The sequence below is a fragment of the Symphodus melops genome (assembly GCF_947650265.1).
Source record: "Symphodus melops genome assembly, chromosome: 11".
NCBI classification, from domain to species: domain Eukaryota; kingdom Metazoa; phylum Chordata; class Actinopteri; order Labriformes; family Labridae; genus Symphodus; species Symphodus melops.
In genome coordinates, this window is record NC_136701.1 from 1,414,199 (window position 1) to 1,441,484 (window position 27,286).

Below are 27,286 nucleotides of genomic sequence, written 5' to 3' on the forward strand. Positions count from 1 at the left end.
CCTCTCCCTCTCTCTCTCTCTCTCTCTGAGCAACACACACTCACAGTGATACTGTCTGTGCTTCCTCTCGCCGTGCCAGCCTTCCACAGAGCACAGACAGGCTGGAAGAAACAGAGAGAGAGAGAGAGAGAGAGAGAGAGAGAGAGAGAGAGAGAGAGAGAGAGAGAGAGAGAGAGAGGCAGCTTATATAACAGCAGCTCTGGGAAATGCCGGAGCCCCAGCCGAGCGGAGGAGACCTTCACTGGACAGCCAATGCCGGAGACAACCGCGATGAGGACGGTGTCACGCGGATCGCACGGTGCAGAGATGCAGCGCGCGCGACACTCCTCTGCTGAAGGTAAGCTCAAAAAACACCCTGTACTGTAAATGGTGGAGGAGCTTTTAAGATGGAAGACCTCTGGATCCTTGAATAGAAGCTCGGTGTTTACTCTCGCTGTTTGTTCAGTCTCACATCCATCCCGCTGCACGGAAACACGCAAGCTTGAACGTTGGTTTTTTTTGCCTCGTTTTGCGTGATTTTGTGCGTAAGAATATAGAGTTGAGGATAACTTGGGCACTTGGACTTGATCAGAGAGTGTGTTCATTGTGCAAACTGTTGCTTCTATCCTCGGGAGCTCCACCGCACCCCGACTTTCTGTCTTATTGAGGAGGGGGGGTGGACAGCGTCGCTTCAGAGGAGAGGCCTGAGATGAAAAGTAGAGCTGAAGGGCATGACGGTGTGTGACGGCCACCGAGACAACTGGGCTGTCATGGATGTCAATGGATGTGCAGGAGGACAGAGTGAGACTGAGGTGGCGTTGCGTGGAGACCTCCACAGACAGGAAGTTAAACCATCTGAATCAAAGAGGAGAGAGGCTGCAAAGAGACGTTCATGACGTCACACCCGGACCTCTCTGCAAAGAGTTGAGAAAACACTGACACTACTTCCACAGCAGGATCAATGCATCTGAGGCCAGATGTGACTCTCCTGAATCCTGCATTGATAATCCATAAACAGCCATGATGCTTTCTGCGGACACGTGATCAGCCTATCAGATCGTGAAGCCGTCACCAGGTGTTAAAACAAATATAATCCGACGGTGAATGCATTGAGAGAGGATCCAATTTAAAAGCGAAAATGTTTGAAGAAATTGAATCCACCCCCCCCCCCCCTCCCCTCCCTCCCCCCCTTTATAAACCGGATTAATGTGACAGGGGAGCACAAACGCAGCACATGGAGGAAACAGGAGCAGCAGAAGAGAACTTGAGGCTGTGTTTTGAATTAAAAACAAACGCAGCAGCAGCAGCAGCAGACACCGGGGGGATGTGTTGCAAGATGCTGCAAGACAGAAACACAAACCCATATGTCAACATGAGCTGTGCATCTAATCCTCCAGGCATATACTTCCTTTTCCTTTGATCGCACACACACACACACACACACACACACACACACATAAAGAAACACAGTCACGCTTTAAAACCAGCTTCTTGTGTTTTTTTTCCCTCTCTGCTCTCAGCTTCTCCCTGAGGATCATCCTGGATTCAGTGACCATAGCCTGGGATATTAAACCCTCTCTGGGGTGACACATCCATTGTTCCTCTGCTGCTCTTCGACTCTGTAGAAGAACCAAGACACAATGTCTACAGTGCTGCCAGATGCTGCAGGTCTTTTTCCAGATTATGAAGTTGTAAGTGGGTTACAGATCTCCTGTTCGCTGTGAGGTGAGACGCAGGATGGCAGCCCCCCTCTGCAGGTTGCTCTGTCTGCTGAAGCGAGCTCACATGCTGCTGCTCTGCCTGGGCATCGCCTACCTGATGGCGGGCAGCGTCCTGCTCCTGCAACGCTCCAGCGTCAGAGTCGCGCAGCAGAGCCTTGCCAGTCTGCCGCCGCTGCTGTCCCTGCCAGCTCCGCCCACCGCCCTCAGGACTGTGGCTCTGGGCATGAGAGCGCGCTCCAGATGGGCCGTTCAGCCCGGGTCTGCAGGGGGAGCCAAGGCGGGGAGACACTGGCCCTCCTCCCAGAGCCTCGGGGTCCAACACTTGCATCGCCGCTGGTTTCACAATCTGCTGCCAGACAGTCCAGAGCAGAGAGCGTCTGTGCACAGGAGCAGCCGACAGAAAGGTAAACACACTCCACACTCAGGATCTAAACACAAGCTCAGCGTGAGATTCATCTCCACTTCGAGTAGAGCCCGTTCCATCCAAACGTTCAGGCTGGCATCTTTTGAGAAAACAGGCGAGAGGGAGATCGATCGACAAAGTATCCGACGATGTTTTTGTTTTCAAAAGAGAGCATGTTTTAAAGTTTTAATTTGTCAGACAGTTACAAGCGGATCTGCAGCGTTCAGTCAGCGATTGGAGGATTAAAGGGGGGGCGGGGCTAACTTCACTGTAAGAGAACGGCTAACTGTTCATTTAGTGTTATGGAGCAAGAAGCACAAAAAAGTGTCGCCCAAATCAAGCAGGACCTTCAAACTAAACACAGACTCGTCCTGATGTGATCAAACCTTCACGTTCAGCTCGCACCTCGACCAGTCAGAGCCGGCGTTATTGGCTGCAGCTGCATGCAGACATTTGCGATTCATCTAAAGTCACATGGTTGTGATGCATTCTGGGATTGTTCCTCACTAGATTGTTTCTCCACTTGGACTCGGCTCTCTTTGTTCCTTCACTGCTCCTTTAAATGTTCGTATCTGATCCTTCGACAAACTGAAACTAGAGCACTTGGTCTGAACCTGCATATCTGTGGAGACACTCTGACTTCTGACACCGCCGTGCTTTTCTGAAAGTGACAACACGAGGGATTGAAATTTCTTGGCGCCGATGTGTTGACTAAGTCGATGTTTGGTTTTTTTCTTCCTGGTGAATAAAACATGAAGAAGCAAATATCCACGTTTATTTTTTCCATCTTATGATTCACTCTACGCTTCCCGTTTCTATAGCAGTCAAAACAGGCTTCATGCCAGATTCATGATCATCCTGAGAACATTTAGACGAGCTACATTATACATTTATGTGACATTTCACGCTTGGCTGCGTCACAGCTCGTAGACGAGGGATCGAGCTCGCGGATTCTCCGAAAAAACCAGAGACAGAAAAAGACGTGCCGGCTCCGGAGTAGTTCAGGAAAATCAATTATGAAGATAAAAAAGATCCTTTAAAACCTCCCTGGAGATGGAGTGTAATGTTGAAGGGTGCCTGTCAGCGCCTGAGCCCTTCTGCTGGAAGGATAAAAACAACAGAATCACTTCCAGGGAACATTTGTTCTTCCATCCTGCACGAGCGCTCGCTCACTAAGTCGGGTAACACTGATGAAAAATGAGATCAGCTTCAGCAACAGCCATCTGGCAAAAGTTCCCCTTTACCAGTCCAGACGCAGAGTTAAATGAGCACATGGTCAAAATGAGCGAGTGGCTGAAAGTTTCACAGAAACATGGCGGGCTCCTAATTTATCATCAAAACTCATCTGAATATTTATTCGGCATAAATCTAACAGAACAGAACGACTTCTCTAAAAAGAGAGCAAAACTTTCTCTCTCTCTCTCGGTGTGCACCGACTGGATGGCGCTTCCTTTAGCTTGTTTGGGTTTTTACCTCATGGGGGACGAGAGACGGCCCCCGTCCAATCAGACATCGACTCCAGGAGAATAATGTTCTCTCTCTCTCTCTCTCTCTCTCTCTCTCTCTCTCTCTCGACCAGTTGGCTCAGTTTAATGCAATCACATTGCATGTTGTAACTCAGAGTTGAGCTTGGGGAGGGGAGGGGTCGTGTGCTGAAAGAAGAGAAGGAGGAGCTTAGATGTGTGCAAAGACAAATCAGAGCTTTCCTTCTAATAAACCTTTGATTAGCGTTCGCCTAGCTTAGCATCCACAATCGAATCCAAGGTAACCCTCACTCACACGTAAGAGACTCCACATCCTGAACTGAACAACATATTAATATTATGTCCTAATACAAGAATGTGTAATTCATTTTAATGAGGACAGGATTAATCACTCAAAACGTCCATCTGCCCGTTTAACCTTTGAGAACAGGAAGTGGATTAAAGCCGCTGAACAACATGCGTTAAAGTTTTTAACGTCTTTCCTCAGATTTCTGCTTCTCAAAATGTCTTTGAGCCGCTCTGATCCTCGTTCTCCGCAGAGACTGAGCCAATTATACTTGAAAATCTCTTTCAGATTAAATCCGTGGGGCGCTGGTGGAACAGCGGTTAGTGCGTGCGTCCCCGTTTATGGAGGTTACAGTCCTTGACGCGGGCGGCCCCGGGTTCGACTCCAGCCTGTGGCTCTTTTCCCCGCATGTCCCCACTCTCTCTCTCTCTCTCTCCCCGTGCGTGGCGTGCGTTCCCTCTAGCTCCTCCCACAGTCCAAACACGTGATCGTTTGACTCTAAAACAGTCCGTAGGTGTGAATGGTTGTCAGCCCTGTGATTGGCTGTCGACCTATCCTGGGCGTACCCTGTCTCTCGCCCAATCTCATCTCATCTTTAGGTAACTCGACACATCGTTCAACATGTGACAGCTCATCCCCAACATCCTCTTTTTTGATTGGTCGAAAAAAAAAAGTTAAATAAAAACTGATAAGAAACAAAAAGCGTGGTGGCGCCGATAGCGCAGCGGCAGCGCGCGCACCATGTTGCGAGGCTTTGCTCCTCGCGCGGGCGGCCCGGGTTTGCGTCCGGCCTGTGGCCACTTTCCCGCATGTCTCTCCCCACTCTCTCCCTGTTTCCGACTCTATCCACTGTCCTATCAATAAAGGCAAAAAGGCCAAAAATAAACCTTTGAAAAAAAAGAAACAAAAAGCGTTTTCTAGTACAAAGAGCTGAAAAAGATTTTCAGCTTTCAAATAAAGTTTCAACATGCGGGAAAGACATTTCTTTAGCCAAATCAAACAAAATGGACTTTTTTTTTTTCAGCTTTAATTCATTATTGAAGCGTCTCATGTTATCAGTGTTACACAAATATATATATATTTTTTTCACTCATCTTTAATTAGCACAATAAAGGCAGAGACATGGAGCGGTCTAATTACTAGAAAAAGTATAAATGATGATGCATCCAAAACAATCCAGAGATTTAAACCTCCCAGCTAACGTCTCTGGACCGGCGCCTGGAATCCCTGAGCTGTCATTTTAACCATGACGGGGTCTAATCTTCCACTCGACGTGATTACACCTTCAACATGTAACCTCGCTCTGATGCTTCTAAGTAGCACAAGAGCCCCATTTCCAGCGTGCTTTTGGGCACGTTGTGTTTTCGCTTGACAAAAAGTTACAGAGTTGCAAAAGTTAAAGGTCACAGGAAGTTAAAAAAAAAAAGGCATTTTTGGAGCTTGAGATTTTTTTTGATTAACAAACATTGAGGAATGACAACATGTCCTAATGTATTGATGATGCTCAGTGAGAGAAGTGTGCATGAATTAAGTGAATACAAAGTATGAGAAAACACGAGAAGCACAGCGTATGAATCACGCCATGGGGGGGGGGGGGGAGCTGTCAATCAAAACCATGTCAAAAGACGACCTGAAGGCTGGCGAGGAGTCATGTTATGAAAGCTCCCGCCTCCATGAGCACTTAACTCCGCGTTGACCGTCGTCGAGCCGAGCGGACAAAAGAGAATATGTGTACCCGAGTATGAATTAAATATCGTCTCATCACAGCGACAGCCCGAAGCAGCAGCTCATTCTCTCATGTGCTGCGTTTTAATGCAACATCCCTTGTCTCCATGGCAACTACAAACATGGCGGTTTTGTCACAGCGGGGTGACCATAAAATAACGTATTTCTCTCTATTTGAATACTCAACAGAGGATTGTTTTTATAAACAATGGTTCAGTCACGTTTTTATTTATTTACATATTGCTGTGTAAAAATTAGACATATTACACTTTTAAAGGCCTGCAGCCAATCACAAGCCTTCCCTGACTTGATACCTGTCTGGCAGTGATGTCACAGCAGCAGGTGGAACAGTTTCAGACGTTGAATGGGAAACACTCCCCGTTCAAACATTTCACAACACGAGCTTTGTGTTTCTGCTGCTGAAAAGCTTTGAAACCTCGCAGGAAGAAAAAAAAAAAACCTCCTTGATATGTGAAGTGTCACATCAGAGGTTTTTAAACGCCCTGAGATTCGCGGGGCGATCAGAAGTCAGGAATATTTCTGCACGCTTAGAACGACACTGTTGGATTCATGAACGTTGGGTTCATTCAGGTAAAGAGAACTGAGGCTGCTTGTTTTATACGTCATGATACAGCGTCTTTGAGTATTAGAAAAGCGCTATATAGAACTCATTATTATTATTATTATACAGCCATCAACAGAACGTGAAGAGTACAAGGAGAAATCCTGCCTGCGTATTATCCCAGAGTGCACGCTCTTTTGTAAAACGTCTCAAAATAACACTTAAGGAGGATTAGTGAGAGATGTGATGACGTTTAACGTCTCCATGACAACCACTGGAGTCTCCAGTTAGCCACCTGTTAGCAACCGCTGTTTTAAGTTAGCGTAAAAACTTTAAAATTCACAAGTGTTGGTCTTAGCTAACGTAGTTTATCTCTGTCTAACAAAACGTCAACATCTCTTCAGCTCGTGTTAACAACATAACTTATTTCAGGCGTTTAAACACAAACATTCAAAATCCACATTGACTTTTTAGAGTTAGCAACCCGTGGCGCAAACATGCTAACTCACTTCCTGGTTTTAGGACTCATTCCTGTGCCGCTCTATGTGACATATCTTATAGTCTCTTGAGCAACAAAATAAAGAAAACTCATTAAATGAAATTATGTCGAATAGTGTAATTCAACAAATTGGGGATAGGGGGCGCTATCTTGGATCATGATGGTTGACACCCATGTGAAAATAAGGCCAAATGTTTTTAATCTTTAATAATGGCTACCTGACAGTCCTCGCTGTTAATCTCTTTTCATGGTAGAGTCGAGAAGATGATTCTCAGTACAGTATTTTCATATTTCTAAAACCTCCAATAAACTTCCTGTCTGCACTGACACCATGTGCTCTGACGTTGACATGCTGTCTTACTTGGAGGATTAAAATAGTCAGCCCACCATGTCCTGACCCCCTGTGCCGAGGTTCGGATGACTCACATCTGCGAGGATATTACGCACCCAGCAGTGAGGCTGTGAACCCTCCTCAGCCCGCCTTTAATGGACACACGCGGTGCACACGCTTCCTGCTGCTGCTGCACATGTCCTCGTCCTCGGCCGTCGTGTCATCAGTTCCTCCGACTCCGTCCTGCGGGGACGAATCGGCTCAGCGCAGCCATCTGTCTTAGTGTTTAAGAAAGCGACTCAGTGTCAGGCCTAAGTGCACTCCTTTCTATCATGTCTGGGAATTCAAGCTGCTTCTCTCCATTAACCCTGAGCTGCAGCTGCCTGAGGCCTCTCCTTCACTTTGATTAAAGAAATGACCCGGCCTGATGAGTGGGCGAGCGAGGGCAGGGGGGGGGCTCACCTTGATGGCGCCTCTTGAGACGCTCTCTCCCGCTGACTCTCTCTTTCTCTCCGTCTCTTTTCACACTTTCGGCTGTTTTTGTTGTTGTTGTTTTCCTCCTGAAGCTCAGACGTTTGGTGACTCAGCTCCGCCCCAACACAACCGGCTGGATGAGCTTCAGAGGACATCGCAGACTGATTGAATCATGAATTCGATCTGCTGATACTCGGCCTGCCAGAGATTTCACGCTCCATCGCTCGCTTCCATCTCCGTCTGTGCACCTCGCCGTCACTTCTATTCAGCCCTTCTCTGGCACGCATCCCCCTCCTCTTTGACCAGTTGGCATCAGTCTGACGTTTTAATGCTGGTGGTAAATATTAAAAAGCACAAGATAAGTCCTCATGTGTCCTTGAAAGATCCGTGAACATGAACTTGTGTTTGGGGAAATTCACCTGCACAAACTGCAAAGACTTAAATCAGGGGTGTCCAAAGTGCGGCCCGGGGGCCATTTGTGGCCCTTGAGTGGATTTTTTGTGGCCCTTGACTTCAAATCGAAGAATCAAAAGATTTTGGCCCCAGGCCTCATCAGATGGCATATTTTGTTCTTGTTTTCTTTTTCATGTTATCGAGGGAGACCTATAAAAGCCTGACTATTCTTTCCAAAAAATTAGAACACAACAGTTTCCCACTGCAATTAGTTATTGTGTATTTACATTATTTTTTGAACAGGTCAAAATACAAAAAGTTCCTTCCAATATTAAAAAAAAACAAACAAAAAAACCCCTGTGGCCCGTGAGCGATTCTAACGTGACAATTTTGGCCCGCAAGAAAAAAAGTTTGGACACCACTGACTTAAATGAACCTGTTGAGAGGTCAAAGGTTTAAATTCAACTAAAGAGCTGAGGAAGATTATATCTCAGGAGGTGGATAAAAACCCCTTTAAGCGTCGCACTCTGGTGAATGTTTTTGCACTAACTGTGTTAAATTTCATTTGTATTTTACTTGTTCTGCTAGCTTCGCGCTAGCTTCATGCTAGCTTTGCACTAGCTTTGCGCTAGCTTTGTACTAGCTTCGCGCTAGCTTCACGCTAACTTTGTACTAGCTTTGCGCTAGCTTCGCGCTAGCTTTGTACTAGCTTCGCGCTAGCTTCACGCTAGCTTTGTACTACCTTTGCACTAGCTTTGCGCTAGCTTCGCGCTAGCTTTGTACTAGCTTCGCGCTAGCTTTGTGCTCGCTTTTCGCTAGCTTATCACTAGCTTTGCTTCATGCTAGCTTTTCGCTAGCTTCGCCAAAAGTACAAACAAGAAGTGTTTGCAGCCTAAACTCGACCTAATGACTGTCTTCAGGACCAAAATTAGTAATTCAACGTCTGATAAACTTCATTCACTCTCTAAATTGATTGCTCTGGACTGTAGACCACTATTAGTGGTAGAAGATAAGGGGTTAGAAAATGTGCTACGGATAGCAACGTGTGATCCAACTTTCCAGCTGCTGTGCAAAAAAAAACTATTTCAAACAAGATCCAACAGCTTTATGAAACTGAGAAGCAAGTAACACTGCATGCATTGTATTCATTCATCCACCAAAAGCCATTTAGATTGAGAAGGGTTAATATTTTAGGGCAAATATTGTGATGCACTTAAAATGTGATTAATTTAGATTAATTAATTAGAAAGCCCTGAGTTAATTAGTTGAAATGTTTTAATCAAGTCCCACCCCTAATTACAAGAAAACACCACAGCTCTAGAAGCCTCTCTTCTCCTGAACCTCTGAGACCTGGTCTCCCTCGTCAGGTGACCGGCAGCTTCACCTGCACGGAGCTGAAGGTCAAAAGAAGAGACGAACAGCACAGGGAGGCACACAGCTGTAACAGCAGTGAATGTACATTGATGGAAACATTTCATGACCATCCCCTCTTTTTTCTCCACCCTCGCTGGAATGCTTCAAAAACATTAAACTAAAAATATATCCCTCTTAGACCCGAGGGGACGAAATGTAAATGAAGCCTGCTGCACACAAAAGAAAGCGCATATGCTCCTTTTTTTTTTTATCCTCATACAGACCGGTATTTAAAAAAAGAAGACTTTAATGTGTCAGCTGAGCACAGTTTGATGCAGCGATGTGCCAAAGACGAGGATACCATCAAAGACTGAGTTAGGGTGACATTTTCTGTGGCGCCTTAATCTGGCCTGCACATCATAATAGTCTGTCGAGGTCCATTATGTGTTACATCCGTCTTTAAACAAGCGCTGGTTTTTATTCAGAACGGGCTCACTTCACTGCAGAGAAAAGGCGTAATCTGAATTGGATGATGAATTAGGCGTCATCATGTTATAAACGAGTTGGGAATAATGGCTCACAATGCGAGCTGGTGTGTTTAATTACTGTGAGGAAGTGATGCTGCAGCGGCACCGTGAGAGGACTTTAACTGGGCCAGACCGAGGTCTGAGGGGAAGTCTGGTTTCAGTCCAAATCTTGTTAAAGAGGAGAGAGAGTCAACATCCATTTACTGTGCGTGTCTGGTCTCTGAACAAAGTGCACGGGAGAGGTTTGTGATTATCACAGGACGTCTCTCTGCGTCTCTCACAGCCAAACTGTCGGCTTCAAAGACAAACGGAAACAAGCACGACAACAAAACAAGAACAGATGGGTGAAATATTTCTAATAATGAGACGACAGCACAGAAACAGAAATTTTATGTTCACTCTTCAAATACAAAGATTTTTTTTTATTTCGGGCTTGTTATGAATTCATACAGAGACGAGACGGTGCTTAAAGTCTGAAATCAGGGAGAGCGACGTGATCGGATTTGAACCTGGGACAGACCACTCACTCCATCATAAAAATCAAGACCCAAATTTCTGATATTTTTTTCAGCCATGAATGAAATATTATGCAGTTTGGACCTGAAATCTTACGAAACAGCGTCACCCCTTTTTGTCCCAGGTCACATAGTCGAGACCCACTTTGGGTCCTGACTCCGGACCCACCATTTGAGATCCACTTCTCTCCAGGACTTAGGCCTCTGTACACGGGGTGGGGCCGCTCCACAATGAAAATATTTAAGAATGAGTCTGAAATTTGAGAGAAAATCCTCTTGAGTTATAGTTTCATTTCTTTGTAACAACAGAGAAATAAAAAAATATGGTGTTAAATTAAATAGTCGTGATGGGAACTTTTTACCGTTTTTAAGTTACTCTGAGAATACTTGACAACTTAAAATGTAGAATATGTGCTCAGGTTTGGATAATTAGTGTTGGAAATATTCTGGTTGCCATTTTTGTAGTTTGTAGTCTGAGTCCAAGTATGGACCAATCACGTATCAGGAGGCTTTGCAGGCTGACGGCTGCAACATCTCAAAGCGTTCCAATAGATTCAAAACAAAATTAATTTCACTGAATAAATTAAAAAAAATCTACTTTTTAATTGTTCATTGATATTAAAATATAAAACTGCTCAAACTACAGACTTTCTGTCAATTTGCTGATGTAAGAAAATCTTTGTTTTTCGATGAAAGGGCTAAAAAATAATTTGGGTGGTGGTGTTTTTGTCAAAAATCAAAAAATCAAAAAAATCAAAAAAGAACCAAAAATAAATAAATTTTAAAAAATAATTTGGTGGCATACAGAGTTTTTAAGTATAAAACAAAGTGTGTACTCGGACCCCAAACATCCTAAAATCCCCTTCAATCTGACAACCTTTCAGTCGTACACACACACCGTGAACACACACACACACACACACACACACACACACACACACACACACACACACACACACACACACACACACACACACACACACACACACACACACACACACACACACACACACACACACACACACACACACACACACCGAAGTGAATTTTTCAGTCTAAATCTGGATTTTTTTTTGTCTCTTAAACAGGAACCTACATGGGCTGCTTCCTGCACAACGCCACCGATCGCGCCCTGGGAGGAACTATGCTCTATGACCTGCGCAAAATGACCAGCTCTCTGTGTCAGGACACCTGCTCGGAAAGGTAACGTGTGAGCTTCAGGCTCCTGTGAAGGCAGCACAGAGTGCCTGCTGTTTGAGTAAACGCTCCTCCATGAATGCTCTCCTGTGTGTTGAGCCTCAGAGAGCCAGGTGGCTGGATGACAGTAAAAGATGAGGGGGGGGAGAGAGAGGACAGAAGGCTTGATGTGTCGCAGGAGGAGGAAGGAGGGAAGTGTGTGTGTGTGTGTGTGTGTGTGTGTGTGTGTGTGTGTGTGAAAGCTTAATGAGCTGCAGTCAGTCCGTGATGTGCTTTCTTGTGCAGCAGTGATGTGAAGGGTTCTGCATCGATTCTTCAACATATCCCACGTAGTGTCAAATTGAATTTGCATGTTGTTAAAAGCACGCACGATTGTCTCGATACAGCTATCCAACCATTAGCCATAACAATTTCCCCCATTCAGAGTCGGGGGTTGGCTTTGGAGCCAAGCTATCATCAGGCGAGAATGAACAAATCAGAGATGTACAAAATGAGAACAGGTCCAAGTGACCTGAAAGAAAAACAAAGGGGAGAAAAGAGGTTTTAATTCTGTGGTTTTCTGATGAGCTAAATGTTGTTTTTGTTATATTCAGATTTATCTGCTATAATTCGTTCATTTGCCTCTCTCACTAACACCTATTATTGGCGCTTGCAGTCGTCCTGCTTTCCGTCCAACCTCTCCGTGATGTAAACCAGTAGAACACGTTAAAGCCTGACTGAAATACGACCGCCTGGTTCGCACCTGACGTCATTCACGCAGAGAGTCGGAGTAGATCACCTGCAGAACGCCCAACAAACCAAACGTGCAATCTGACGCAGTGAACACGCAATTTAGCTCTCTTTAACTGGGATCTTAGTAAACCAGGTCAACAATCAGACAGCTCCCCCTACAGGCCTGGAGTCCATGCACACGACTGTTTCTGTTTTTGCAGTCGATGCAGAGCGTCACTTACATTCTGTTTCACGTCGACGTGTGCGATTGGATTTGCAGCCTGTTTGGCCTCATTAAAAATATTTTTAGGTCTCCTCGTATTTTACTGAAATCGATCAAAGTGGAGTCTGCTGCACTGAACACAGATATGTTAACAATGAGAGATGATCAAACAGGCAATGAGCAGCAAAGGTCATCGTCACCAAGCGCTATGGGAAGACGTCATTCAGAACAAGAGGGAGAAAGGATGGAGGGGGGGGGGGGGGGGGGAGAGAGAGAGAGAGAGAGAGAGAGAGAGAGAGAGACACACAGAGAGAGAGAGAGAGAGAGAGAGAGAGAAGAAAACATGAAGCAGCAGGTGGAAGATTTCAAAGCAGGAGTGAAGAAATGACCGGTTTGAATAATTCCCTCTCATATTCTCATGAAGTGCAGCCTCACAGAGAGCGAGAGAGAGAGAGAGAGAGAGAGAGAGATCTCACCCCCCCTCCCCCTCCCCCTCCTTCCACACAGAGAGAGCAACCGCACTCGTTACCTGAGCGAGCCAATTACTGCGATGAGTACGAGTAAAAAGTCAAAGCAATTTACGAGGAAGCTTCAAAGGACGTATATGAAAAAGGTCAATTTTGATGAGGACTGTGTCTGTCCTAAGGAGGAGGGGGGGGGGACGGGGGAGTGAGTCACATCTACCTTGATATGTAAAGTATGGATCAGAGGTGACTCCAGTTCAGCTGAGAGAAGACGAAACACAAACAGCTGCACTTTGAGTTTGAAATGGGGGGGTGGGGGGGTTAGCCTGTGATTACAGACGCCAGACGCCCTCTGCGTTGGTTCTAACGCTGCATCCTCTCTGTGTGTTTCTCTTTTGAAGCGGGTTCCAGTTTGCAGGTCTGGAGTACGGAGCCGAGTGTCACTGTGGGAACCGGATCAGCAGCCCGCGGGCTCCGGAGGAGGACTGCAGCCTGGTGTGCCGGGGGGAGAGGGGGTCTCCCTGCGGCGGCGTGGGCCGACTCTCGGTGTACAAAGTGGAGGAGCAGCCGCCCGGGCACAGAAAGTGTGAGTTGAGAACACAGGACTGAGTGAGCGAAGACTGAACGTCTTCACTGAAACTCTTGAAAAAGAAAACAAATAAAAACACGTTTAAAAGATAACGGCTCAACGTCAGTCATCACTGACCTGAAAGGATTCTGCAGCAGGAAGTGTTGCTGCTCACATTTCAAAATAAAGTCAAAACTTAAACTTAACAAGATGAACTTCACCGAGTGCAGGATGTGAGTTTTGCACATTTATTTGATTCCATTATTTTGCATTTTTCTGCAGGAAAACATTTTATTGTGTGATCTAAAATTATTACCTGTAGAGACTTGAACATAAAACTACCAACCATGAGCAGTCCCTGAAGAGACACAGAGGTAATCAACACAGGTGAGACTAATGACACACAGGTGAGGACACTCAGGACAACACTGAGGCTTCGTCCACATGGAGACGGGTTTTTGTAAAAACGAACATCCTGCCTTCTCCGTCGAGACCTCGTTTTTAGAAAAGACTTCATCCACACGTAACCGCAGGAGTGCGTTTTAAGCACATTCATAAGAGTCCATTCTGTTTCCTGAATGTAAACACACGTCGTATAGTTTGTCGCAGGCGGTGACGTTTCGAAACACAAAACCACACGGCGTCCACAGTCAAACGCATCAACGGAGAATTCACTAATCTTCACTTTGCTCGGAGGTTTTTAAAAGCTTCGTTTTTGATGCTGTAGATCTGCGTGTTCGTGTGGATGAGGATTTGTTTTGTGAGATACCCGGCTACGTGTGGAACGGGGTCTGAGGATCCAGCAGACTCTGGATCAGCTGGTCTCCCTCTGCCACCATCGGTTTGATTTACTTCCCGACCTTGCTGCACGTTCGGATCCAGAGACGCACAGTAACACGGCTGTAACGATAAACCAGCGACGCTTTGAGTCCTGTGAGGTGGAGCTGTGTGTTTGTGAAGATTTGATCTGAACAGGAAGCTTCATTTCTGCAGGCATGTTGACCGACACATTCTATAACCGTCAAGACGAGACACCCCGAGGCGCCGCAGCGTCACAGCACCAAGAGTGAACTAATCCGCTGTGAAAAATAGTCCCAACAAAAAGTACTTGGATCAATACGGCCTCTTAAAGAGTCAACAAAACATGGAGGACTTCATGAACTTGGAGCCACACAAACAGCATTATTCTGAAAATTAAACGCAGGACAGGCAGCCATGATGTGGACTACCGGAGGTCTGGAACCCAAACGCACGACTCACGAGACGGGTGCGACGTGCAGATGAGAATCTGACGCACGGAGAAAAACACACAAATGAGCTTCAGCCACTAAGATGCAGCTAAAACACGTTTGTGAACTAGCATCAGGACTTTATACTGCGAGGGTTTCACCTGGTCCGAAGCCACGCCCATGCACTCACCTGTCAGGTGCAGAGTTAGCAGTCATAGAAATAGATGATGTAGATTTAATCTCTTTACATTTTTAAAAAAAAAGGTTTTTTTAAGTTTTGCTGAATTTTACTGCACGACTTCTTAAGCCCCGCCCTGAAACAAAAACGTTTTTTTTTTTTTTTGTAAAAGAGGTCGTGTCACATCGTCCACCTCAGTGAGTTTTTTTATGATTAATATGCTGGTGCATTTTTTTTGTTTAAATGTGATATTTAGATCTAATTTTTGACGTGATGACATTTTCTCTACGTGCCTCTGCTCTCAGTGTGGCGTTAAGTCGGAAGACTAGAAAAGTACATTTACCAATTAACCAATCATTTAATAGCAAATGTTGTCTCATAAGGCTTCACATAAGAGCAGGTAGAGGGGGGAGGGGGGGGGGGGGGACCAGCTTCTGCTGCCTCCTCCTGCATCAGGCCGGTCACATGAAGATAGACATAAAAGAAAAAGAGCTGCACTGAACATGCACGCCGTGTCTGCTCGTCTTTACACCATTAAAAGACTTCATTAAAAAGCAGCAAAATGGACAAATCCAGCATGCTGATCTTATTCATGCACGTCTCTTTTTATCTGCGTTCTGTTGCCAAGGTCACATATATATTCTATAAGGAGTTTATTTCACATACATTATTAATATTCATGATCAGTCGCTTCAGTGTCTCTGGAGATCTGCAGCTTGAATACATTACTCTGCAGGATACAGTTTGGTGTGGGAATGTAATCAGTGCATAAACGCTTTGAACACATTCAGCCGTTTAGACTCAACCCTGATCTGTTTCTCACTTCAGATCTGATGATATTTTCCACCTCAGTGCAACAATAAACAGTGAACATTAAACCAATTTGTTTTTACAGGTTTTATCTCTTTATTGTTTATTCCTAAATGTTAAATGGGGGGGGGGGGGGGTCGAAACGGAGGCGAACAAAAATACTTTTAATTTTAAGATCACCACAACATCGTTTATCAACCAAATATGGTGCTTTGACAAATTTCATTTAAAGTCCAAGGACAGATTCTTGCACATAAAAAAACACCTGTCAGATAATGATGACATTATATGCAAAAAAAAAAAAAAAAATTAGAAATTTCTTTGAATTTCCTGGAATATAACCTGGAAAAACTGTATCTGGCATCAATACAAATATATATATAAATATATATATATATATATATATATATATATAATTCATTTTAAGTTCACATATGATGTAAAAGTCCTCTCCTTCATGTTCCTCCAACTCTAAAATGTCTCTAGTCCTCCCATGAGGAGAAAAGTTCATCCTCTCCGTCTTCTGCCTGCTCAAACAGGCCGTTTGGAGATTTTCCCTTCATGACATCACAAAGGGCAGTAGCCCCTCCCCCAGGTGGGTGACACTCCCACAGCTAGGTGTTTGTTCTGCCCTCTGAGTCTGCCTTCTCACCGTAAACAATAGGACATGGAGCGAGAAAGCAGCGAGTACACCCGAGCCCTTCCAGAGAGGGGGCGTGGTCAGACACAGCTCATTTACATATTTAAAGCTACAGACACAGAAACAGCCTGTTCTGAGCAGGGCTGAAATAGAGGGGTTTATAGACATGATCAAATACAGGATCAGAGTGGATTTACAACAACACACTTCACACACATGATGAAGAGGAGACATGTTTAAAAGGATATGACCTTTAATTTAATCTTTTTTGTTTATTTCTCTCCAGTCAGAAACGTTCACTATCGAGGTTGCTTCAAGCTGCCGAAGAACACCCTCGCCACCTTCCCCATCTACTCGTCTCAGCCCAACCTGACCACTCAGGCCTGCATCGAGACCTGCACGGACAAGGTTTGAGTCAGTCCTCTGACATCATCTCTTTAGAGTTTGGTTGGAGGTTCAGAGAAGCTGCCGTCTCCACCCTCAGGAGATCACATGTGAGAGCAGGGAGCTGCTTTGATTCTCAGAATATTTAAGGTTTAATGTCGGCGCTAACGAGAATGAGCTAATGTGAATCCCTCTCTGACAGCTTACCGATGCAGCTGTGTCTCATTGAGAAACAGAAATGGAAATATTGCACATCATTTGGCGGCGACTGCATTGTGAATATATTTCAGCGAGGCCGTGTGTGTGATTATGCAGAATATTTAAAAGAGAAAAAAAAATCACTGCAGCGTCTGTCCTTCCACGCCGAGGATGTTGACCTTGAATTATAAAAACAGATCAAAATGAGGCATAGACAGTATATGTGATGCAGACCGTCCTGCTGATCTGATCCAACATGTCACACGAGGTGAAATCGGACTTTAAATAAAGATTTATAAGTTGGAGAAAAAACGTTTTTTTGTTTCTGTTTTGCAGGAGCTCCCGCTGGCTGTGTTCATGAAGCCATGCTGTTTCTGTGCGTGGACGTCGTCTCTGTTCAGCCTCAGCCAGCAGTCCGACAGCCGGCAGTGTGCAGGAAACGTCTCCACACCTGCAGCTCCCACTGAGCACGACTACTACCAGGTGTACCACACACCTGTGCTGGGTGAGAATCCACTGCTGCAGCCTGTGGCAGTTACTTACACGTGATGTCTGTTTTTGAATATCCAGTAACATCAAACAAGAAGTAGTGCTTCAAACCCAGAAGCACCACAGAACATATAATTAGATGCTTAAATTTCTTCTGGAGCAAAGTGATGTTTCAGTTATGAAACCAGAAGTCCAAAAACTCCAGAATCTTGAATCAAGAGGAAACAGAAAATGAACGTTTGAGGCTCAAACGGTCAAACAGGAAGTTTGGAAGTGCCTGCATGAACAGGAGGGGTGTAAATAAGTGGCTTGGTTGTAGGTGAGTGCACAGGTGAGTGCACAGGTGAGTGTGCAGGTGAGTGCACAGGTGAGTGTGCAGGTGAGTGTGCAGGTGAGTTGGCTGATTGGTGGGCGTGGCTTGCAGGCAGAGTGAGAAGAAAAGAACAAAAACTTATAACGATCCACTTCTTTTTTTTTTTTTTTACGGTAAAAGTGATTTATTTTATTCAAAACCTCCTGCGACCCCTAATGCCACGGGGTCACGACCTTAACTGAGACATTAGGTGGGAAAGGAAAATAAAGTGCCCCCCCCCTGTTTGCTCAAAATAATTAAAAAAGACCCCTGGAGGAAATTAAATTTCCATTCAATTGTCCTTCCAAAAGAGAAATAATGTCCCCCTTTAACGAGAAAAAGAAAATGTGCATCAGGTTGGCACTCACCGGTCTGGCAGCCTTAGTCCTCCTCACCCCGGGGGTCTTCGACGGTCCTCCAAGGCCCGTGCTCCAGACTCCCATGTGCTGGAGGAAAAAGATAATCCCAAGACCTCTTCTCTCTCTCCTGCTCCTTAATCCACAACTCACCAAAGCCCACAAACATGTTCACCTCTCCCTTTGTTCACCTTAGCCCCGCCCCCACACACACCTGTGTATCTCAGGCTGAGTAGGTCACCTGACCAGGCTACAGGCAGGGAAATCACACACACACACACACACACACACACACACACACACACACACACACACACACACACACACACACGGGGGAGTTCGACTTCACTCTTTTCCAAATGTAGGATATTCCCGTGTCCCCTTCGGATCGTGTCTTGGACCCACACAGTCTTCGTCCGTGTCTGATCAACCTATGATTTAAACAGTGGCTGTTGTAAACAGACTGTTGTCATGGAGACGGGACGGACGTGCAGCAGAAGAACGTGTGCATTTATGAATTGTGAACTTGTGCAAAACATCCACGAGAGCAGGGTGTCTGTTTCCAATGTGTTTACATGTGCGGCTCCGTGCGGGTGCGTGCGCTGATACATCGCCGCCCCTGGCACGCCATAATCCTGTAATGTGTTCATGTTGGAGGCGAGAGAAAAAAAAAAAAGGTCTGTGCGTGACTGTGCTACCTGATTTAAAAAAAATGCTGGGATTTAAAAGCTGCTGTAGTCGGAGCTCGGCCTTTATACACGAGAGAGGAGGACTCTGCTCCCCGTGATATTCCCAAACTTACATCCCAAACTCTCACCGTTGATGGTTTTGAAATCATCGAGCACATTTTTTTTTTGAATCCATTCCTTGCTCCCTCTCTTCCATATTTTCTGATTTCCTCTCTTCCCTCGTCCTCTGTGCTTGCAGACTCCAGGTGCAAAGAGCGGATGTTTCTCCCTCAGCGCTCCAGCTCCCTCGTGGCTCTGTCTAGTTTTCCTGGTGCAGGGAACACCTGGGTACGGCACCTGATCGAGCTCGTGACCGGCTACTACACTGGCAGCTTCTACTTCGATGGCACGCTGTACAACAGAGGTGTGTGTGTGTGTGTGTGTGTGTGTGTGTGTGTGTGTGTGTGAGTGTGTGTGTGTGGGGCGCTTATTAAATGTCCTCCTCATAACTGCACCTGGTGTGTTTGTCGGTCCAGGATTCAAAGGAGAGAAGGATTACTGGAAGAGCGGCCGCAGCGTCTGCGTGAAGACTCACGAGAGCGGTCAGAAAGAGATTGAGATGTTCGATTCCGCCATCCTGCTGATACGGAACCCGTACCGCTCCCTCATCGCCGAATTCAACCGCAAGTGTGCCGGACACTTGGGACACGCCACCGACTCCCAGTGGAAGAGCAAAGGTACTGCAGCCTGTTTGCACGGTGGAGACTTAACGGTTGTTGATCCCTGCTGGAGGCTCGTGTACTTACAGGATGTCCTGCTGCTTTATTGAGAGGGCGTGCTGTTAATGCTGTTAGCTTCTATATGAGGAGCACGCGTGCACATCTATTCAGCTGTTTACAGACTGTTTGATTCATGATGAACGGGAAAAGTTTGCTTTTAGTCGTCCAATCAGACTTCTCACCGACTCCTCCACAGAAGAGATGCATTATGGGTGTGTCGTTGTCAGTTCAGCCAATTACAATGCATCTTGGGAAATCCTCCCTGAAGCAGGCGGGTAGCTGTGGGTTTATATGTCAAGGTTATGATGCTGTTGACACCTCAAGTGTACAATAAAAGTGACAGGAAGTCAGCTGGTCGGGCCAACAAACGTTCCCTACATGCATCCTGCTCGCTCCTCCTCCTCCTCCTCCTCCTCCTCCTCCTCCTCCTCCTCCTCCTCCTCCTCCTCCTCCTCCTCTCACTTCCTGTCCCGATTCATTTTTTTCTTCTGGTTTTCTGAAAGGCATTCAGAGAAGCAAAACCCCCCCCCCCAAGATTAATGGATCAATATGAAGCACCGATAAGCATCTTAAACATTTGTAAATCAAACATTCTCTCGTCCTGTTTTTGGATGGTCTGCTGGTTCTCCTCCAGTCGTACACACAACGTACCGAAGACGCTAAACAGCCTTTGATGAGGAGGAGAAAAAAATGTTTGATTCTTTGATTGAAACCGTCCATGTGAACACAAAGCTGAAAACAACAAACCCAGAGGCAGTTTGAATGAATGACTCCAGGACACATTTACATCGAGGCTTTAAATTAATCTGAACTATCTGATTCATTTACAGTTATAAAGGTCCAGTGACGTGTGTAACCCAACCGTCTCTTTAAAGATTTTTATAACATTTAAAAAAAAAGTGTCACACGATTTCAAAGTGAGCTCCTCCAACGAAATCACGACCGCCCGCCGTTCTTTTTTTTTTTTCTCGATGTGGGCTCTTTAATATTCAAACCTCTTCACTTAAATATGGAGTTTTGAAAATATGATGAAAAAGTCACGTTCAAAGGAAGCGGTTGCTTTTTTTTTTTTTTTTTTTTTTTTTAAGTTTAAAGACACACTGAATATTTAGACGGAGGTGTCTGAGAGCACAGAGATCACGGCAGCAATCTAAAAGAACCGTTTCAGAGCGAGTTTAATAAACGCTTCAAAGATGTGCAGATAACCTTCCTCAGTCAGCCGGCGCTGCACGCTGCGAGCGCCGTGTGATCTCTCAAACCTCTCAAAGACCATTTGCAGATGAATAATTTCCATCCAGAGAGTCGGCAGAATAATGATTATAAAGCGTTTGCAGAGACGCTCGCAGTGCGTCTTCACTGAGAGTTTTGATCTTTAATTCACACAGATCAAGTCGCCGCCTCACAGCCAATCACGCGGGCCGGCCGCTCACACAAATGTCAAGAGCGTCCGTTGAGCCGGCCGAGGAGGCGAGATGGAAGGACGGCAGTGAAGAGAGGGGCGGCTCAATGGACGTTCAGTCGGTAGAGTCGTCGTCTCTCAACCGGGAAGGTCGAGGGTTCGATCCCCAGCTCCTGTGAGCAACGTGTCCGATGTGTCCTTGGGCAAGACGCTTCACCCTGAATTGCTCCGCCTGCTCTGTCAGGGTCGAACGCTTGGTGCGCTAATTACCCCACGGGGACAAATGAGAAGACGGCTCGGCTCCACGTCGTGCGCCGTGGCTCTTTTATCGACGTCATATCGGCGTCTCCTTTTTCGTGTTTTTAAATCTTTTTTAAAGGTTTTTACAAAAATATACAGACGACTCAATTCAAATCCAACTTTATTGGTTAAAACAATCACAGCTGATCAAAGTGCTGGACAGTAAAATAAATAAAATACACAACAGCTCACATGAGATTAAAAAAAACCAAACATTTGAGATACAAAATAAATGAAAAGGGATAAAATATGAGTCAGTGAATAAAAAATAAAATAAATAATGAGATGGATGTTAAAAACAGACGTTTATTCCAGAAGTGTCTTCACACGAGGGACGGACGTGTCTCTGTCAGTCAGACAGAGCAGCTGTGACTGATGTCACATGACTGCCTCTCATATTGATCAACCTGATCAGACTCTCTTAGAGACGCAGTGTGTCGATTTCACCACAAGGGGGCTTCAATCCAAACAATAACAAAAGACGATGTTGAGGCCGGGCGGAGAATCACGGGAGTGATCCGCATGTTGACCGTGATCAGGACAGACGAGAGAACACGACCGAGTAACACCTGGAGTTTCCACGGCAACGATGTCGTGTTGTGCGTCTGTTATGGCGGCTTATCAAAACAATTAAAAAAAACAACAACAACAAAAAAAAGATGTTGAGGCGGGCGGAGAATCACGGGAGTGATCCGCATGTTGACCGTGATAAACATGATGTACAGCGACAGTAACTCCTGGAGTTTCCACGGCAACGATGTGGCGTTGTGCGTCTGTTATGGCGGCTCATCGTGGCATCTCTGAAGCTACTTTAATAACAGTTGGACATATTTGAGGTAACGTAAGTCAACGAGTAGGTTTAGTCCATTTTAAATTAATTTAGATATTTTAACATGAACATTAATGTTGATTTTAACAGTTTAACATGACAGGAAACAACAACGTGAAATAAACACGCTTTAAAAGCACTTTGGAGTCTTTCTGTCACCGTCTCTCACGACCTTCTGGAAACAGCTCAGCGAACCGCCAGTTGAACGCCGCTCTTTTCTGCTTTCTGCGTTTTTATTCCTTTTTGATGGAATTAGTGGATTAGTGTGAAAGACACGAGGACTACAAAGTGAGGGAGGAACCTCCTTTATAAACATCAGTGCTTTGAGTGTGAAGACGATCACAGATGTTTTCCAGGCGTGACTCATCGACGCCTCCTCAGTGAAGGATTCAGCAGTTTTCCAATACGGCGTATTATCTGCTTATTGCTTCTGTTCCACACACAGGAATGTCAATACATGATGAATAAAAACAGTAAACGCCTTCCTATTGATTTATTTAAAGTCTGAAATCCTGGCTGCAGGGCACAGAACTCACATTTTTCATTTTTTATTTGTTTCTGTTTAAGCCGTGCGATGCAGAGGAGGATTATTTATCTTTCACTTTAGCTCGTGCGAAGAACGAAAAGATGCAGGAAGGAGAAAAAAAAACGGATAAAGCTGCCTGGAAAAAAAGTAAATAGGAGAAGTCCGGTGGTGTACAGTAAATACCTGACTCGAGTTTCTGTGGATTTTGGACTTTGGGGACATTTTTCTGTCTCTTGTTAAAAGTTGGAGTTTGTCTGTAGCCACATATCGACTCACGCTGATGCTTTAAGAAACCAGCCGTCATTGAACTCACCCTTCTTTTCTTCTTCGCCTTCAGAGTGGCCTGAGTTCGTCTCCAGCTACGCCCCCTGGTGGGCGTCCCACGCTCTCAGCTGGTTGAAGTTTGGCCGCCGCCTGCTGGTGGTGCACTACGAGGAGCTGCAGCGGGCGCTCCTCCCTCAGCTCCGCCTCATCACCGACTTCTTGAACATCTCCATGAGCGAGGAGCGGCTGCTGTGCGCTCAGACCAACCAGGACGGACACTTCAAACGCTCAGGCGCCCAGAAACCCTCGTTTGACCCGTTCACTCGGGACATGCGGGACATGATCGACCCGTTGGTTCGTACCGTCGACCAGGCGCTGCAGAGCCGGAACTTTAGCAGAGTGCCGCAGGAATACTTCCCCAGATGATGAGGATTTCAACTGCTCCAATTTAATGAATGTGAACCTGAACACACACACACACACACACACACACACACACACACACACTGGAGGTCGACATATCTTCTGCAGAACTGAGTCAAGAACTCAGACGGTGAGAGCCGTAAACATGTCGAGGGCTCAGAGAGGATTTGACGTGATTTGCCGGCCTGCAGTCGGATTATCCCGCAAAGTGCCGACCGTGCGAAACACAAGTGTGTTAATCCACGCCGGACTCAATCTGGACACGGAGGGTTTTCTTACGCTCTTTTTTTATTTTCACTTTAGGACAGTTAATGTGTTTTTTAACATACAGTATAGCCATGATGATGAAAGTGAAACTTCATACTAACAAGCATCACAAACACTGCATCCATCTTTACCCCGGATTAAACTGAATTAGAGGGAATCTGCAGGATGCGACAGGTTTGCAATCACGCCGGATTAAAAGCTTGAAAGCTGCCGCACGAGGCCGAAGAAGTCTCCGCCATGAAAGTTCACAAAGTCACAAAGATGATTTCTTCTTCAAACAAACAGCTGTTTCTATGAGTGCTTCTTTCTGATTAAAGACATCCAGTTGTTTACACTCGGTGTCTGAATGATTGCACATGTAAAGAATGCAACGTGAATCCAAACAGGAGGTTTACTTTAAGGAGTTATTATGTGACACACACACACACACACACACACACACACACACACACTGAATGGGATGCCTCCGACTTCTGCAGGAGTGCACACACACACAAAAGCAATTTCTGTGTGTGTGTGTGTGTGTGTGTGTGTGTGTGTTGTGTTTGTGCACGTTCACATTTTAACGGATTAACTGGAGAAGAAGCGATGACGGGCCGTAAAAAGTGTCAATCCAAACACAAGTCCCGCCTCTGTCAAGGCAAATAGACTGGTGTAGTTTTGAGTCCTAAAACCAGGAAGTGAGTTAGCATTTTAGCGCCGTGGTTCTAACCTCTAAAAGTCTAAATGTGGATTTTGAATGTGTTTGTGTTTAGACTGAAATAAGGTCTGTGGTTCACACAAGCTGAAGAGATAAACTACGTTAGCTAAGACCCCACTTGTGAATTTTAAAGTTTTTACATGAACTTTAAACAGCGGTTGCTAACGAGTAGCTAACTGAAACTACAGTGGTTGTCATGGAGACATTAAACGTCATCACGCCGGGAACTCTCTCCCTAATCCTCCTTACAGCCTCTAGTCATGTTTTTCAGTGCTCTTGTAAATATTAGGTAAATAAACAACTTATTAAGCTAACGTTTAGCTAGCTTGTCAAATCCGCTGATTAGATCGATGAAGCATAACGGTCGTGACGTCATAATAAACCGACCGCGGTGTAGTTCGCTAGCGCATAACGTTAGCTTTTTACTTCTCTGGGCTGCATTAGCTCTTCAAACTTCACATAAATGATGTTTATCTGTAAAGATTATCCCGCTAAACAAAACAACAACGCGTCAGAAACGTGTTTGACACAGAGATTATTTTCTGTAATGATCCAAAATCCAATGCAAAAATCCCATAGGGGAATTTACCTAGGAACCACCGGCAGCATTTTTTCGGGTTGGCCTAAAAAAATACGTCATTACTATATCAGTCTATAGCCAATCCTGGTTCCAGATTTTGGCGCCGCCCATGAGCCCCTGCAATGTTTGTTTGTGTCTGATCGTGGGACAGAAAGTTAAAGTGACAGAACTGTCAGACATGTTCTCCGACTCTTTGCTCTTTTTTTTATTGTTATGTTTTTAAACATGGCACCAGGGGAGGCGGCTTGGTGTTTCATCAATCCACGTTTTGTACCCCTACCTTCTGCTGCAGCGGTTAGCACAGCGAGGAGGTTGCTGGTTTGAATCCCCGTCTGACTGGAGCCTCTCTCTCTCTCTCTCTCTCTCTCTCTCTCTCTCTCTCTCTCTCGCGCTCGTTAAGTCACCAGCTGACTCTTACAGGATGAGATGCTCGTAGGTGTGAATGGGAGTGCGGCTAAATGTCTGCCCTGTGATTGGCTGGCGACCAGCGTGTAAGCGGTCTCTCACCTGATGACAGCTGGGAGCGGATCCAGACCCTGCGACCCGGAACAGAAGTTTAGATAAGAGATGGATGGATGCAGGTTCACAGCTGCTTTTACAACCTGGAAGAAAAGTGCCACCTAGTGGTTGAAAACAGTAAAACAAGATACAATATTTGAAACACGTCAAGAACTTTAACTGAATTCACGTCATAAAAAGTAAAAATACATCATGACTTTGACTTTGAATCCATCTCTTAAAATCACATTATTATATTGTTTTGATTGTGGCATCATTACACACATAATAATACTGTAGAAAAGGCCCCAAAGTAACATGTCAGGGTTTGCTCTGTTTGATTCCTGTTCTGTTTAATGTGGTGTTGTTATGCTCACTGGGGGAGAGGTGCCACCTGCTGGCCATATAGAGAATTACATCCTGTAGTAATGAGCAGTGAGCATCAGTAATGACTTCAGAAGTTGGTTGTGCGTAAATTGAAAGAGGGAATATTTACCTGACGTTTGAACTGTGATAGTGTCTGATCTTTGATGCTGAGGTGAAGTTAATTTTTCCCGCGCAGCTCGAATTTAAAGTTTAGACGTTCGTCATATTCTAATTATGCTAATTATTATGCTAATTATGCTACTTAGCCGACGTGACGGCACCGACGTGTTTGCTAACTGTGAAGATTGTTTGTTTTATTTTTATTTATGTAAAAAATAATAGAGAGGACGCTTGAAGGTCATTTTAACGTCACATTGAGTCTGAACTTTTTACAGAAATGAGAAAAACAAAGAAAAGCCAGCATGACTTTAGAGCCACAGAGGACAGAGCTTCATTACAAATATTAATCAGATGACTCATGTTCAAATGAGAGCATCCGTTTGACTTCATTTAAAATCAATGATTTTATTTTTTTTTTTATTTTTTAGATTTGATGCTGCTGTTCAGAACTTGGATGTTTTTTTATCGCACACTGATTCGTTGAGTTTCTCAGATCTTTTCACTGAAGTCTGATCCTGTGCCGCGTCCAATCAGTGAGTGATAAACGAGAAGGGGGCGTGTCCGTCAGTGAAAAGACTTCCATGAAGTCGGCTCCCGCGTCTCCTCGCTCCTCGCTCCTCTCTCCTTTGGAACGACCCTCAACATGGCGGCTCTTGAACTACTTCCTGTTTCGGCTGAGTGGGGGAGACGTAGCCTGATTTCTCCCCCAGAACTTGGTTGACACCAAGCAGAGGTCAAAGGTGAGTCCAGGTGGACTTGCAGAAAATCAGTGCTGTTGCCGTTTGCACATCACGATATGAGCGACTGGTAAAGACACGCGTGACGTGACGTGACGTGATCAGCTTCCGTGTAACTATCCTCTCAGATGCGTGTGTGAAGCGTGCGTGCAGACTCGTCCTGCTGCTGATGAGTTACAGAGTGTAATGAGTGCAGCAGCAGGCTGTCTGTCATCAGCAGCCAGCAGACTGACAGACAGCCCGGGTTATATTAAGACACCACACACGCCATCTGCTTCCAACACGGATGTCTTTACTGTCTGCTCCTGCTGCTGATTGACTACATGAAGTGATCAAACATGAGCTCGACTCCACAGATGAAGACGCAGGAGGAGGAGGAGGAGGATGTGCTCAGCCTGCTGATGATGGACGGGCTGAGCCAACGCCGACCGGAGTCTGGATCGTTACTCCGGCGGCAGAAGACGATGAGACGAGGCGGTCCTGACAGCTCAGGAGGGACAAACTCAGCGTTGATAAGCGCGAAGGAGGGCGCCGGCGTCTGATCAAACATCCACTCTGAACATTTATCTGGGTCACCTGAGTGTCTATCGACCCACAAAGTGTGAATCCATCCCGTCCTTTTGGCACATCGATGAACCTCAGCTGATCCACACACACACACACACACACACACACACACACACACGTGTTTGAGTTAGCAGCAAAGAAATGACTGAACACAGACGAAGGTGCAAAGTGGATTCACACAACAAACGGAGCGTAAAGAAGAGTTGAATCTG

The 27,286-nt window shown here is 45.4% G+C and overlaps 1 protein-coding gene and 2 long non-coding RNA genes across 5 annotated transcripts in view; 1 reads left to right on the top strand and 2 right to left on the bottom strand.

Moving 5' to 3' along the window:
* The window catches only part of LOC306831993, a 31,664-nt gene extending 13,463 nt beyond the window's left edge, over positions 1 to 18,201 (bottom strand). The window contains exon 1 of the long non-coding RNA XR_013780164.1: positions 18,064 to 18,201. This is a non-coding gene — a long non-coding RNA (uncharacterized lncRNA). The remainder of the gene's footprint in view (positions 1 to 18,063) is intronic.
* On the top strand, positions 1 to 23,242 carry wscd1b (WSC domain containing 1b; the record flags this gene model as incomplete). Its single annotated transcript, XM_079356304.1, has 9 exons — positions 1 to 337; positions 1,500 to 2,104; positions 11,341 to 11,455; positions 13,249 to 13,433; positions 16,559 to 16,680; positions 17,191 to 17,359; positions 18,979 to 19,143; positions 19,256 to 19,456; positions 22,890 to 23,242. Exons 2-9 carry the CDS (start codon positions 1,717 to 1,719, stop codon positions 23,240 to 23,242), a joined length of 1,698 nt encoding a protein of 565 aa, XP_079212430.1. The 5' UTR covers positions 1 to 337; positions 1,500 to 1,716.
* LOC306831990 overlaps positions 23,192 to 27,286 on the bottom strand; it is a 10,398-nt gene continuing 6,303 nt past the window's right edge. Inside the window, exons 3-4 of one of the 3 annotated variants that reach the window (XR_013780160.1) lie at positions 25,294 to 25,406; positions 23,192 to 23,279 (exon numbers count right to left, since the gene is read on the bottom strand). This is a non-coding gene — a long non-coding RNA (uncharacterized lncRNA). Of the gene's footprint in view, positions 23,280 to 23,962; positions 23,980 to 25,002; positions 25,407 to 27,286 lie in introns of those variants that run through there. The other 2 variants (XR_013780161.1, XR_013780162.1) reach the window with 2 other exon arrangements.